This window comes from Nematostella vectensis, chromosome 4 (genome assembly GCF_932526225.1).
Source record: "Nematostella vectensis chromosome 4, jaNemVect1.1, whole genome shotgun sequence".
NCBI lineage: Eukaryota > Metazoa > Cnidaria > Anthozoa > Actiniaria > Edwardsiidae > Nematostella > Nematostella vectensis.
Genome location: NC_064037.1, coordinates 4,546,703 through 4,562,713, shown reverse-complemented (window position 1 = coordinate 4,562,713; position 16,011 = coordinate 4,546,703). Strand labels below are relative to the sequence as shown.

Genomic DNA, 16,011 nt, shown 5'->3' with positions numbered 1-16,011 from the left:
AAAGTCTTTACAGATGGGACATGCTGCTTTACATAGGAAGCGAAATGTTTTAAAGTTATTTTTTGGCATGTTTGTTTTCGGTAAATGAAAGACCTATCATATCGTGAGATCATGCCGGGGTATACGCACGACTACATGAGGAAATTCAAAACTCACATAATATTGCTTTCACATCCTCTTAATATTTTGCATCGATAGTAGAAGGGTTGTTCGAGTGTATTACTCAGTGTGCTTTTGTCATTCCATCTTCTCGGCCAAACCGGCTGCCTAAAATGTGTAGGTAAATATTCGCTCGTGTGAACAAGGATTTCGTGGTGAAATACATGTTTGGTTGTCAGATGAATATTAATTTTTAGGGGTGATGTTTACCGGAAATGAGATTTATAGTGTCGGAGTCATGTGTCGGAACCGCAAAATGTTAAGAGTGTAATGGAAGGTCAAAAGTTTGGTTGATCTGAGCAAAGCTGTGCTATGTTTATGCTGTATTCCTTTCAGTAGCAATTTAAAGTTGTGTATTTGTTTTGGACTCTGTTTATGGGTTTAACGCCGGGCAATGTAATAAATAGAAGTATTGTGTTGGAATTTAATATTTTTAAGTCACGTTGTTTAGAAATCGAGTCGCTGTTAACCCTTTATTATGCTGAAAGAATTGAAAGTATTTCTTCTGCTTTCCCTTTGTCCATTACCGCAATTCCTTGGGGTTGATTTCGGGGACTCCTCGGTATCGTTTCGGGTCCGAGGATCAGTTGGGGTACTTTTGGGGATCATTTCGGGTCCTGGGATCGTTTCGGGTCCTGGGATCATTTCGGGTCCTGTACATGATCCCAGGACCCGAAACGATCCCAGGCCCCGAAACGATCCCCCAAAGTACCCCAACTGATCCCGGGACCCGAAACGATCCCCAAGAGTCCCCGAAATAAACCCCAAGGAATTACAGTAATGGACAACTAAAGGAATGTGTAAGGATTGGCTTTAAGTTTTAAAAACATATGAAACATTTAGCTTTGTTTGTGTTATTAAAAGGTAATTTACATTAACTAAAACTATAGTATTAAGATTTTTATATACGACTGCGGGGGAAATACAGTGGTTGAGTCAGAAATTGGGGTCAACTAACAATTCCTGTGATAGTAATTTGAGGAGCCCGGCGTGGATAAATCATTTTTACATAACAAGCCATAAAAGAAAGTCTTTACAGATGGGACATGCTGCTTTACATAGGAAGCGGAATGTTTTAAAGTTATTTTTTGGCATGTTTGTTTTCGGTGAATGAAAGACCTATCATATCACGAGATCATGCCGGGGTGTACGCACGACTACATGAGGAAATTCAAAACTCACATAATAGTGCTTTCACTATTTTGCATCGGTAGTAGAAGGGTTGTTCGAGTGTATTACTCAGTGTGCTTTTGTCATTCCATCTTCTCGCCCAAACCGGCTGCCTAAAATGTGTCGGTAAATATTCGCTCGTGTGAACAAGGATTTTGTGGTGAAATACATGTTTGGTTGTCAGATGAATATTAATTTTTAGGGGTGATGTTTACCGGAAATGAGATTTATAGTGTCGGAGTCATGTGTCGGAACCGCAAAATGTTAAGAGTGTGATGGAAGGTCAAAAGTATGGTTGATCTGAGCAAAGCTGCGCTATGTTTATGCTATATTCCTTTCAGTAGCAAGTTAAAGTTGTGTATTTGTTTTGGAATCTGTTTATGGGTTTAACGCCGGGCAATGTAATAAATAGAAGTATTGCGTTGGAATTAAATATTTTTAAGTCACGTTGTTTAGAAATCGAGTCGCTGTTAACCCTTTATTATGCTGAAAGAATTGAAAGTATTTCTTCTGCTTTCCCTTTGTCCATTACCGCAATTCCTTGGGGTTGATTTCGGGGACTCCTCGGTATCGTTTCGGGTCCGAGGATCAGTTGGGGTACTTTTGGGGATCATTTCGGGTCCTGGGATCGTTTCGGGTCCTGGGATCATTTCGGGTCCTGTACACTACTCCAACGGAAAGAAAATCGAGTCGCAGGGTAGCAGGGACGGATGCAGGGAAGGTGGATATCCCCCACCCCCCCCCCCCTCCTTTGTAAAGAAATGAAGAGTCACTTTGTTTGAAGAAAACAAATGTCTGAGGGATGGGAGGTACTGTCCATTTCCCTTGACTTTGCTGCTTGACTTTGCTGACGCGACAAATTAAATTCAGCGTGAAGTATTATAAAATCTATGTAGTGACCTACCAAGAACCACTGGATCAGTTATAAGCTTTCAATGCAGCCATTATCCCCCCCCCCCCCCCCCATTTTGAAATCCTGGATCCGCCCCTGGGGAGGCGGAATGGTCCCAAACGTTGGAAGGCGGAAGGGGGTTACAGTACAATTCAATTGATTAATTTTCGGCGTATTTCGAAAAGAATAATGTAAATGTCATTTTCCTAAGGAAATATTTCGAAAAAAAACATTTATTTCTTTCCCGGGGAGCATGTGTCCCCAATATTTTCAAAAATTATAAGAAAATGACCAATCTGACGTAGCCTGCTACGAATCTGCTCAATATTGGATCCAAGTCACTACGATGGATATCGGGCCATCTTTAGTTAGTCTCCCTCGCAGCCGTTCTGGACTCGTCACGCTTAGGTAGGCGGCGCTTGAGCGCAAGCGTGACCCTGTAGTAGCCCTTCCATGGTTTGGTGTACTTACCAGCTGAGACATTGTACAAAGGATTTTCTGTACAAAGAATTTTCTGCTGTTTCTGTGAAACAGTGATATATGTATAAAAAATGTATAATATTGAAACAAATGTTTTCTTTTATTTATGCCACTTCCTTGTTTTGCCCTCCCTACACCCCCGTTGGCGATGTAAGTGTAAGAATATTTACGCTTAAGTATTCCACTTTTGTCTCAAATGTGCACAAGAACCTTTTTTTTTTTAGATCGCGCACATTTAAAAATAGTTCCTTACTTTTTTCCTTACCTTCTGAGTATGAAAGATTTGCACGTGCGCGACTGACCTAAGAAGAACATAAGGCTAAATGCGGCAACACGAAAGATGTCATAAACGAAATCACTACACTACTATAGCAACACGCTAATAGTCCAGTTTCGAGTTCCACTGTGCCTGCTGGTCATAGGCACTAAGGACGCATAATTACAGTGCAATCATCGATTTCAATTGAATGGATTGCAAATACCAGCGAGATCATGTAGTATTCACAGGTTTTTGCATTGTTTTATTCCAAGTTCCAGAGGATTCTCGCTGGTATGCGCAGGGAATTTGCCTCAAGTCGAGGCTTACACTGTATGTATGCATCCTTAGTCTGTAAGTCCAGCGGTCATAGTGGAACTAGAAATTGGGCTATTCCCAAGAGACGAAAGCGTTAAAAAGACCCCAATATTTTTCTGTCAACATCTCAGCGAGCTGTGCGTGGCGTAACCGACTAAGACAGGCCTGGGATCCTGGTTATTGCCTCACCATTAATGCGCGGGTACCTCAGGTTCCTTTGTGTTGTACAGTTCGCTAGATAGCGGTGCTGGGGCCGAAATCTTCAGCTTAGCCGTGAAAAGCTTAAACTGCCATACGGCGTTTCAGCACATGCCTGGAAGTGTGGTTTATTTTTTCTCTCGTTTCATTTGATTTAAGGAGGTTCGATCCTCGGGCCTATTAGTACTTTTTATGGCTTAATCATTTTTCACCCTTAAATTTCTGTTCTCGGTTACCCCATGCGCTAGAGAGTAATTAAACAATATATTTATACATGTAACACTATTTATGTACTTGTAAAAAGAAATCCGTTTTAGAAATTCAAAACTCAAAATTTCTTCTAGGGAGCACGCCCCTTTATTTGAATGATGTTCATTTTATCTCTGAAATTTGTCTTGTGTAAGTGTCCTTGTACCCTCCCTTTGTCACGTGTCTAACCAGTCTTTTAGGAGTCCTTAAGTGCCCTTGGCACTACATTACCATGATTCCCAAATCCAATAGAAGAAACACTATTCTCCAAACTTCAAACGTCTATTTCACACCAAAGCTCATGTGGATTATATACCATCTACATGTAATAGAATATCGTCCATGGAATAGTATACTGATTTGTCGAAAATATTCAAATTTGATTTTCTTCGCTGAAAACCGTAGCAAAAATATACGTCTTTCTGCTTTTATTCTATTACAAAATCTCGTTCTTTCTTATGCCATTTGGCGCACACTATATATCTCATTTTCTAATGTACAATTAAATTAAAGATTTGTTCAGTCTCGCTGAATACAACCCACGTTTATTATATTTAAATTCGACGTACGTAATATCAGTATCTATCAGTATCGTCTGGTGTGATTCATATGGTCAAGTATTATCTCCTCCTCATCCTCGTCTGTATCATCCGAATACTCGTTGTTCAGCAGCGCTTTCGAGTTGAACGAGTTCACGGATAGCGAGTCGTTGTAGTCGTTCTGATAACCGTTTCTTTTCAGTGCCTTTTTGACCTTTCGTCTTCTTTTGAACTTCCACAAACCAAAGCAAATTAAGCACAACACTACCACGACCAGAACGGTTATCCCAGCAAGCAGCATGGAAGGAATTCCGTACAACAGTCCTCGCGTGTCCAAGGCGAAGTCCACTTGCTTAGCAGGCTCATTTGGGAGCACATCAATGGTCTTTTTCACTGTGCCAAAACCTGGAGCCGTTACCTCCATTTCGTAGCGTCCTGGGACGAGTAAACGCCAGTAGTCACCATCTTTAGCGGATGTGACGTCATGACTGCGGCCTTTGATGGATATGACGGCGCCTTCGATTGGTTGACCGGAACTGTCGCGTACAAAACCTCTGATCCCACGATGAACCTGTGATTGAGTTAGGTTCGGGTTAGGTTATGCTGGTTCTACTACCTTTCCCTTCACCATTCCGTAACACTCATCCTTCTTTTAACTTTTATATTGAAGGATCTGTTGATATGTGCAACAGTGTTCAGTAGCGCCTCTTACTTGATCTGTGCACCTTATCAATGTCCTTTTCAAACAATCTCGTATATTTAGTTCCTTTTGGCCCCTCGCTAAGTACAACTGCGTTAGTGCCTGTCATACGGGATCCTTTCAAAGGAATCCATTTCATCTTATTCAGATGACCTTACCTTAAAATATACTCAATAACTTCTTCTAAGACAAACAGCAACAGTATCCCTTACTTCCCCCATGTACCTCATCAAGGCTCATAGTCATTTCCAGTCATTCTACTTTTTTATGGCCTCTTGGTAAGTGTAACTGCTTAACGTGCTCGATTTTATTCAGGTAACCTTAACTTTACCATACCGTTACTACACTCAATATTCTTTTGCTAAGTACAACTTTACTATGTTTAGTGCCTCTTACTTGTTCCATCTTTCTCATCAGGGACCTTTTGAGATATTTCCATTTCATTTTATTCAGGTTACCTTACCTTACTTTACACTTACTAGTCTCTTAATAAGTACAACTAGTACATTTTAGCGCCTTTTACCCGCTACACCGACCTCATCAAGGTTCTTTTCAGTCACCATCCATACCCCTTCTTTCGATTTCCTTATGGCCTCTTGCTAAGTGCACATGTGTTAATGCTGCTTACCTGCTCCATGTGTCTCATCATTCTCTTCTTTCGACTTCCTTATGGCCTCTTGCTAAGTGCACACGTGTTAACGCTGCTTACCTGCTCCATGAATCTCATCATTGCTTCTCTGTGCTCTTTCCAGTGATGCTCTAATTCCTCCGCCTGGGGGAACTTGCAGCAACCCATGTGGATGGATATGGCGAAGCAATTGGTGTTATCATAGCTGTAGTCTTGCATTCCTCCATCCTCACTTTTCCAAGCTGCACCATTAGTGATGCCACCATGAAATTCTTCCTTCACCTTAACGGCAACAAGAAAACACATACAATGAAAAACAGATTCCAGGGTATGGCCTACATGAATGTTGTCAAAGTTTCCCCAGACATTAACTTTTCCAAGCAAGAAGCTTGGCCATAAAAGTTACAACTCACAATAGAAACACGCGAAAACAAATGCAGAAACCTTGTCATAGCGTAGCGTTTATTAAACTTGCCACAAATATAATACCCCTAGGTTTCCAAGAATGGGGGGAAAAAAAATTCCGGATTAGCTAACCTTGGGACCAGGACATGAGGGCTTCCCATGATGCATTGTGGGGTGCATGTTGGCATAGACAGTTGCTAGGTAGTTGAAGATGTCATCGTCTGGAGTGATGTTTGGGGCAGTGATACCCTTCGGGTGGGCACTGTAGGGGTAGCTCGCATGAAGGCTGCCCCCATGGAGATGGGCGGAGAGTACAAAAGGATGAACCTTTAGCCATTCCATAACAGCCTTTGTTTCAGGCTCAGCATCTTTTTCTTTAGAGGAGTATACTCCTACAAAAAAAATTATAAATAAATATACAAACACAACAAAGCTTCTATTTTTGGTTAGCATCACAAAAATTTAACCATTTTCACTACTGCTAAACATAAACAAACAAATCAAAATCTCGGTTTCTGGCAAGTATCACAAAAATTTAACCAATGAATTGTTTTGCTTTGACATTAATTTGAATTTTTGTAAATCATCAATTAGGTTGAAAAATTCCTAATGTTTTCTCAATTCACAAAATGAGGTGGCACAAAAGTGATCATCGCAAAGCCTTAATGAAGTTTTTCATCAAGTTAAAACAAACTAATTCCAAAAAAAAAATTAGCACTAGTTAGCCACATCTGCATACCCGGGAAATTCGTCCATAAATCCACCTTCCTGGCATTGGTCCTGCCAGTCTCTGAGTTGCAATTGCCTTCCTGGGCAACCACGCCTCCATCAGGGTTCATCAGGGGTAGGAAGTGTAGTCTTGTGCTATCCACCAGCCGTGTCACCATGTCATCCTTGCCATAACTCAGACACAGGTGCTGAATCAACAGGAGCACCATCTCCTTACCAACAACCTCGTTACCATGGATACCTGTGGAAGTCCCAGAGCATTATTTGTATTTTATCAAAAAAGGGGTAAAAAGTTAAAACCGCCAGCAAAGGACATCAAAAGCAAAGATGAAAAGTATGATCTGTGACCATGTTTGACCATGACCTGTGCACTGGAGGGAGAAGGAAAATGCGGAAGATTAAAGACAATTTGGTAGAAGGTGGAGACTGGGAAAAAGGCATCTGGTGCATGGAACAGTTTTCAATCTGTACAAAATACATCAGATGTGAAACATAAGATTATCCTTCTAATCGAAAATGTTCTAACTAGTTCTTAAATATCAATTGTAGACAGAAAAAAAACTATCACCACGTCAACATAATCAGAACATTCACAACACCTGAAAATCAGCTGCAACATCAATAAAAAACAATTTCTGCTCATAAACATCGGCATCACCACTAACAACATTTTAAAACCAACTACTGTATTACCATCACAACAATCGCCACCAACTCCATCATCTCTATTTTTTCGCATATGAGCTAATGACCTAACCATCCTTACCTGCAACATAGCTAAACTCTGGCTTCCCAGGCTGATGAACACCAGGCTTATCAGATAGCTCCATTACCCATATGCGCCTGAACTGGACTGACATTCCAATACTGTACACATGGGCTATCTTGGGACATCTCTTGGCCATCGTTTGCATCCACTTGCCAATCTCATCAGGCTGGTGATGAGAGAACTTTGGTGCAGCATGGAGTGTGAACATAACATCAGTGGTCTTCCCTGGTGTGATGAGGACTTCCTTGGTGGCAGTGGAGTACCCTGGTGCACTGGCTAAAAACAAAATATCATGGTCCATGCATTATCTTGTCGTCTGGACTAATCTGTTGTATTTCAGCTATAAATCAACACAATGTTGAGATATATGAGGGTACCCCTGTAAAACAGAGTACAGTAGTTGCACTGATGTTTCAAGCAGTAGCCCTTCCTTCAAACAATAAGGGTGATGACAAAGGGCCCTGACAAAGGCCTTATGCTTGAAACATCAGTCCTATAATTCTGTTTCAAGGAGGCATACAACACACAATTTAAACCTTGTGTTGAATTATAGATTGTCTACACCATGCCTATATGCACACCACCTAGTTTTTCTACAGCTTGTCTGTACTCTTTGTACTTTTAACATTTTATATTTTGTATTAACTGATTGTCTCACTACAGGACACTGCAATAAGGAATGCTTTATGGACTTGGAATTTAAATCCAGGTAGTGTGGAGGGTATAAAACCCGGCATTTAGTAGTGGAATTACAGTAGTTATGGTTGAGTGATGCTTTGATATTAAGATTCATTTACAAAAATTTAATCACCCTCTAAAAACTCCTGGATTTCTTACTGGCATAGAAAAAGTATTTTAGATACCTTTTTTATGGAGCAGGTCAATAAAAAGGAAAGGAATATTACCTTCAAGATACATAGAGATAGATAAATCACATACCTTTCAGTATGTATTTCCCTGGTGCTAGGATCTTATAGAAGCTTGAGTTCTTTAAGCCAATGTCAATCTTGATCTTGCTATTGTGTACTCTCAAAGAAGCATTGTGTATAGGGGTGTGATTGAAAGTCTGGATTATTCCTGTAAGAGCTTGATGAGATTTCTTGATAAAGTTGATCATGGGAATCGCATTGGATTTCAAGATGCTCTCAAAGGAATCTATTGGAGGGTACTTGCAGCAAGACACAAAGAAGGACAGTTGAAGGATGTTCATATCTAGGTATGCATAATCTTGCATGGTGTAATGCATTTCCCTCCATGTGGCACCCTTTGTTATGCCATTGGCAAACTGTGGGATTGACCCATTGCACCCATGGCCTAACTTCATTTTTGGGTGGCTTCTTGCATAGGTTGTGGCAATGTCGATAAACGTCTTCTCATCAGAAGTTGTGGCACCCTTGACATGGGGGTTACCAGTGTACTGAGCATTGAGAGGGTATCTAGACAATGAGAAATTGCATTTATAAGTTAAATGAAGAGGATTTAGCTGTGAAGCAGACCTTAAGGTAGAAAGTCAGTAGATTTGGAGTACACTTTTCATGCCTTGAAGAGTGGTTCCTATTAATCATCATAATGTAAAATATTGCCCAAGTAAAATGTGACGTCAAGAGCAATACATCAACATAGCTCAAACCAATTCATGTTAAGCCAGTCATATAACCAATGCATATTAAGCCAACCATGTGATATGGAACTTAGAAATATCTAGGGAAAGACTTATGATTCAAGAAATTCTAGATAAAATATCTTTTGGATGTTTCTGATTGCTATTTGCCTTGTGCAATACATAAATATGAGGGGGAAAGGGGCAGATATCCATTGACCATAAGATTGATCCAACTTTAGGTGTGGTTAAAGAATTTTACACAGTAGATCAGAGTTCTCCTTGTGTACACACTTGGGATGCCTGGACGAGGGGCTCACCTTGTTTCTCACTGTTTGTCCCAATGCCTAACAAAAAGAATATTTACCTTGCCACAAGCTCCCCTCCATTCATGTCTGCCATCAGATCAAATTTGATGCTCCTCATCCACTGCTTGATGGACTGGACCTCTACTGGTTCTTGCATAGCTCCTAAGAGAAACTAAATCACACACAGAAGACAACCAATTAGTGTGAACACAGTTGGAAAATAACATTGAAGTTGAGCCCTCTTTTAACCCTACTTACTGAATCAATCTTGTCTGATTCCCTTCTCATCCTGGTATTCTCTGGCATATCATAGTAGAAACTCTTTGAAATGTCATTGTTTGAGTCCAGTTTCCCTTGACAGTCTCCTTCCCTGGCTTTCTCATTGCCATCAACATCAACAGCAGGAACCACATGTAATCTGGTTGTCTGCAGCAACTTTACTACTCTTGCTTCCTTGCTCTTGTAGCCTTCACAAAGATAACCCACTAATGCCAGCAACATCTCCCTACCAATAACGTCAGATCCCTGTAAGCTTCCCACCATCCCAACATTAGGTTTGTATGGGTTCTCCTGTCCGGGGTTCACAGATATTTCCAGGGACCATATCTTTCGACCTTCCTGACTTTTCCCAATGCTCTGGAGCCTGATGATGCCAGGGCACTTCAGGTAATATGATTGCAGCATTTGTGTCATTGTTTTGTAGTCGTGATACTTGTATGATGGCGCTGCTGGGGTGGGAACTGAAACAAAAAATACAATCAAGAAAAAATGAATTTTGTGATACCTGACACAGTTTATTACAGAACACAAAGAATTGGCTGCTGTTGCTGTAAAAAGGAGAACAAAAATTCCATTTGTTTTAGTTGTCCTGCTGAAAGAAACTACAGTACTATTCACTTAGCTACATGGAATGGGGAATTCTGATTTAAACCAGAGGAACAAAACCTGGATGGCACAATACAGTATGTAGAGCATGTAGAACTATAGGCTTGGGTTCAATTCCTTCCAACATGAATTGACTCTAAACTCTGAGGGCTTCTCCACTAGCTTCATCCTAAGCCACTAGCAATAAAATGGCAGCATCGTGTCCCTTCCACTTATAACTGTGCCCTTATAATTCAACATCCCAGCTATGCAATCATACCCAAACCAAACCCAAACAAATATTTCATTTAGAATAAAAAACATACCTGTTGTTGGTGGTATGGTGGTTTCCATAGTAACTGCTCCTGTAGTTGGTGCAACAGTTGTTGTTGTCATGGGTGTAGTAGGAGGCCTTAGCTTTGCCTTGGCGTAACTGAGAGGCTGCAGTGTGAAGTTAGCTTCTGTTGCTAGTCCCCTCTTTACCACAACATTCTGGGTTTGTTGCTGGTAACCTTTAGCAGCTGCTGTGAGTTTGTAATTCCCTTTTAATAGAAGCCTCCAGTAGTCACCATCTTTGCCAGACAAGACATGATGGTTGATTCCTTCGACTGATATCACAGCATTAGGGATACTTTCCCCTGAATCTGACTTGACAAAACCTCGCACCCCAATGTGAACTTGTGCCATGAATGTAATCAGGGATACTTTGTTGTCATTCCAGAAGTGCTGTAGTTGTGTTCGGTATGGATATTTGTTGCAGCTCATTTCAACAGTGATCTCAAAACAGTTACTGTGCAGGTAGTTATAATCCTGCATCCCTCCCTTCACATTATACCATGCCGCACCATTAGTAATACCATTCTTGAATACTTCCCCAGGGTCTGTTTCAGGACATGCTGGTTTGTTATTGGACATTGTTGGGTGCGCTAGAGAATATGACAGTGCTAGATATTTGAACACTATGTCATCAGGGCTTTTGCTATATCGCTCTTCTCCATACTCTGTGTCATCAAATGGATAATTTGCCACAACAGAGCCCCCATGAAGATTTGCTGATAGGACAAATGGGTACTCCGAAAGCCATTTTATGATGGCTTTAGTCTCAGGTTCCTGGTGGCCATCCTCATCAGAAAACTGGTCAGGAAAATTACGGTTTAAATCTACATGATGGGCATTTGGCCGTCCAGTAACACTTTGTTTGTCACCTTCAATCGACACAGCATGGCCATCTGGGTTCATTGATGGCATAATGTGTATCCGTGTATAGTCCACTAGCGCAGTGATGGAGCTGATCCTGTGATAGTTCTCACAAAGAACTTGAATCAGGAGAAGCAACATCTCTCTTCCTACAACTTCATTCCCATGCATGTTTCCAACATACTTAAACTCTGGTTCCCCAGGCTCATGGGTGCCAGGGTTGTCAGAGATTTCCATCACCCACAACTCTCGCCCCTTGACAGAGTAACCTGCCGAGTACAGTCTTGTAATATGTGGATAGAGCTCATGAACTTTCTTCAGGAAAGAAGTCATCTCTTTGTGAGTGTGATGCTTAAAGATCCGTGGCTTAACCCAGTCTTTCACAATCTCTTTTACATCATCAGCTGACATTGGGATGAAAGAGTAAGGGACTTGGGTGGGCATAGGGCTTATTGAAGCAATATCTCTCCTGATTTTACTGGTCTCTTTAGTAATATACTCTGGTCTTCCCTGGTCATCTAACTCTGAAATAATCTTGTTTAACCATGGTAAATTATCAATAGGGTCATTTAACTTGAAATTAGTACCACTTTGTTGTGAAGATTTGCTTAAAACAAAGTTCACTTCAATGGCTGAACTCTTTTCAACAATAATGTCAGTTCTTTTGGCTTGGTGGAATCCAGGGGCAGTTACCAATACTGTGTAATTCCCAGGCACTAGTAGTCTCCAGAAGTCCCCATGCCTGGCGGTTGTCACATTTTTCTTTATACCCAAAACATGAACAACTGCTCCTTGAATGCCATTACCACTTCTGTCCCTGACAAAACCTTTGATTCCCTTATGGACTTCCTCCATGTATGTTAGCAATGCATTCTTGTTGTTTTTCCACTCTTTTGGTAGCTCTGTTGAATTTGGGTACTTACAACAAGATAACTCTAGAGTGATCTCAAAACAGTTGCTGATCAAATAATTGATATCTTGCATGCCTCCTGGGACATCATACCAATAGGCGCCATTGGTGATGCCATTCTTAAAGTGGGTGTGACATCTGGGGTCACCATTTTTCATTGTATGGTGATGCCGCGAATAAGTCAGTGCCAATTCTCTGAATATCTCGTCATCTGGTGATTTGCTATAATACCAGAATGGTCTATGATAACGATTGCTGTCAAAAGGATAACTCGCCACTAATGAACCACCATGTAAATTCGCAGATAATACAAAAGGATTCTCATAGATCCATTTTATCACAGCTTTGGTTTCTGGCTGAGCATTTGATACATCATAATCTAACCAGTTATTAAATTGATCAGGGAAATTTCGATTTAAATTAACATTGTTTTCGTTTCTACGGCCGACAAGGCCATCACAGTCCAATTCCTTTGACCTCTCAAAACCATCAGGGTTCATTGATGGCATTATATAAATATTTGTTGAGTTAACAAGTTTAGTTATTCTCTCGTGGCCAGTCTTCCCATAGTTCTCTAACAAATATTGAACCAAATAAATCAGAATTTGTCTTCCTACGGCTTCGTTCCCGTGCATATTGCCGACATATTTGAACATAGGCTCCCCTGGCTCTATTATATCTGGGTGATCCGTGATTTGTAAAGCCCAGAGGTGGCGATTTAATACTGATTTACCAACCGAATGAAGCCTGGCAATTTTCTTGTAACGCTTGGAATAACTTTCTAAAAGCCGTGTCAATTCGTCATAATTGTGATAAAACGGCTTTCTTAGCGCACTTTCTTCCCATAAACTGTCTTGTGGTTCAGTTTCTGTTGAAATTTGGCAAAATGCAAACACGTATAGGGCAATAAAAATGAACTTTCGAAGCGCCATTTTGCCTTACACAGCACCACAACATTTGTGATTTGGAATGAGGAACTTGGGTAATTGTGTATCTACCAATCAAATGCGCTCTTCTTTATTCATTTTTTAAAAATTGATTGTCTTACGACCAATCAAATATAAGCTTCTAAAGATATTCCAAATTCATTGGCGATTTATGAAGAGCACACGGAGGCGGAAAATATTTATCAAACAGCAAAAGTAATAAATTATCGCTTGCGAATAATTTTTGTGCCGTATAATTTTTTTTTAATTCGCATGTATTACTTATATCGTGATAAAGCCCTATTTTAAATTTTCTATGGAAAAGTCCAAAGTGATTAAGTTAGGACCAATACTTTAGTAAAAAAAAATGACTGGGACTGGATTGAGTTAAATACAAACAGTACCTTTTTAATTTACACATCCCCATATATTCCCAGCAACAGGCTGGGTTCCCTGTGTAAGGCTCGGCAGCATATTTAGACATGCGTTTGGCGCTCAATGCCCTGTATTCAAAAGTACAAATTGCAGTCACGTAATATTCGCTGTCAATTCAGTGTAATTAAGGCATAACTTGCCTCTGCAAACCTCTGTTGCTAAAACACAAGAAATTGTTAGTGTTCGGATGCGGCTTGGGGTAGAAATGGACGCCGAATCTCAAGCGCTGGCAACTTGTTTGCAGCAAACTTTATCTCCTGACGCGGCCACTCGCAAGCAAGGTGAGAAATAAGAGTGTCACATGGAACAAGTTATTTATTAGTTAAGCAAATTAGTGGTTAAAAAAGATATTGATTTTTCCTTGTTTCTTGTTTCTAGTCCTGTTAAATAGCTGCTTTCACGACATCTTTAAAGCATACGACTTTGCAATCGTGATGCTTTAAATAAGTAAAGGTCACTGGCACTTTTTGGCATGAGATTTATTTGCACTCATTGTAGGAAACAAGCTTCTTCCAACCTAGAATCTTCTTCAAAACCTAGAATAACATATCTACATAGTTATTGATTACCCATACACAGAGCATGCTCAATTCCAGTTCTTTGAATGCCATATCTAACTGTCCATATTTTTAACATTTGTACATTTCTATAGCCGAGAGGTCTTTGGAGTCAGTGGAGGGGACTCCTAGTTATGCGATGATGCTGTTGCGACTGGTTGACTCAAACGCCGGTGATATGGTCATCAGGATCTCTGCTGCTGTTGCTTTTAAAAACTTGGTCAAGAAACACTGGAGAATTGTAAGTTATGATACTTGTAGTATGATGTTATATGTTAATGTACTTGGTCAAGAAACACTGGAGAATTGTTAGTTATGATACTCGTAGCATAGTAGCATGATGTTATTTGTTAATAGGGGACTTAAGATTTACGACGGCAGAGGGACAACGATGGCGCACACAATGTTTTTCTCTGCTTAAAAAAATGTGGTAGTGCACGCTTAAAATCTTGCGTGTATGCCGTCCTCGACTCTCCACCTTCATAAATCTTAAGGTCCCTAATGTACTTCATCATGAAACACTGGAGAATTGTAAGTTATGATAGTTATAGTATGATGTTCTCCATGCGCGCTAGCGCTTGCCACTTAAAAACACATTGACCCCTCAACCGACCTGTACTGGCTTTGGGAAGTACCCACAACCCAAAAAAATTCATAAATGCAAAATAAACACAACAAGATGAAGATACTCAGGCATCAGTCTAAGGGATAAATGGTCTTGCAGATATGCATCCAACCAAGGTGTTGGCATCTACTCTTAATCCAAATAATAGCACAGGTTCTTTGACAAATCTCAAATCGAACAAGGAGAGAAAAGCAGAATCACCCCTCTCAATAAAACGCTCAAAATACCACACAAGGGAGAGAGATCAGCAAACACAGCTCAAGAAAAAATAGATACCTTTATTCTGATCCTCCAGGTACATTTCCATGGCCTCAAAACACAATGTCCACTCCTTGAAGGATTGTACAACCACGAAGATGTCTTTACGTATTGCAAAGCATTCTGGGAGATCCAGGGGAAAATTCACGAGGGGAGGGCCAGTCAACACTCCTCTCCCCAAAGTCAGATGGTTTTTTATAAGTCCTTTCACCCCGAAGCCAAACAAATCAATTCCAGGTCATACAGACCCAGAATAGCAGCGTAAACAATTTTGGGATCAATTTGGTTTCAGAAAAGATAGCATTTAGGAGAGCTGTGGTGATTCATTAGAAAATTATTTTCTCATCCAGGCAAAGCCAAACAAGAAAAAATAATCATGAATCCACCTTTGCTTGCAAATATCCATAAGCAAAGCACTTAATTATGCCCCAAAAGACTTCATGATGTCCTGAGACACTCTCCTAATATGCTCATAGCTGTATTTTTGATGAAAAATACAAGCAACCATCAACTTGTGCTCACTTCAGCACAACGACGAGGGATTAAAAGTGGGGACCGCAAAGCACTGTTGGAAAGCTTGGATACCGCTGACTAGATGCAGCTGTGTTTGACTTTGACGGGCTGTATAAAACTCAGAATAAGGGGGGAGGTATCTGTTTTCAGTCTGTTTTTTGTAAATTCAGCTAAAAAAAAGCCAGGAGTCAATGGGTTAAATGCGAATTTCTTCCCTATGTTGCGAATACTATTGCTAACTACGTTCACCACGGTGGTGAATGCCAGCTTCCTAAACTCGTAAATTTTGAATCACGATCTTTTGCCTTGAAATCTTATTTCAATAC

At 40.4% G+C, this 16,011-nt stretch overlaps 2 protein-coding genes across 3 annotated transcripts in view; one reads left to right on the top strand and one right to left on the bottom strand.

Moving 5' to 3' along the window:
• Positions 1-3,985: 3,985 nt before the first annotated feature.
• Positions 3,986-13,346, bottom strand: LOC5513076 (carboxypeptidase D). Its single transcript, XM_032382641.2, has 9 exons — positions 10,591-13,346; positions 9,659-10,140; positions 9,460-9,572; positions 8,432-8,928; positions 7,490-7,768; positions 6,734-6,964; positions 6,127-6,386; positions 5,671-5,871; positions 3,986-4,832 (listed from the first exon to the last, which is right to left on the bottom strand). The coding sequence occupies exons 1-9, from the start codon at positions 13,301-13,303 to the stop codon at positions 4,308-4,310; spliced, it is 5,301 nt and encodes a 1,766-aa protein (XP_032238532.1). The 5' UTR covers positions 13,304-13,346; the 3' UTR covers positions 3,986-4,307.
• A 428-nt stretch (positions 13,347-13,774) lies between these two features.
• Positions 13,775-16,011, top strand: part of LOC5513067 (exportin-2) — a 29,265-nt gene continuing 27,028 nt past the window's right edge. The window contains exons 1-2 of one of the 2 annotated variants that reach the window (XM_001633310.3): positions 13,775-14,013; positions 14,385-14,530. In XM_001633310.3, the coding sequence (XP_001633360.2) occupies positions 13,920-14,013; positions 14,385-14,530 (240 nt within the window). In that variant the 5' untranslated portion in view covers positions 13,775-13,919. Of the gene's footprint in view, positions 14,014-14,384; positions 14,531-14,576; positions 14,598-16,011 lie in introns of those variants that run through there. The other variant, XM_032382642.2, reaches the window with a different exon arrangement.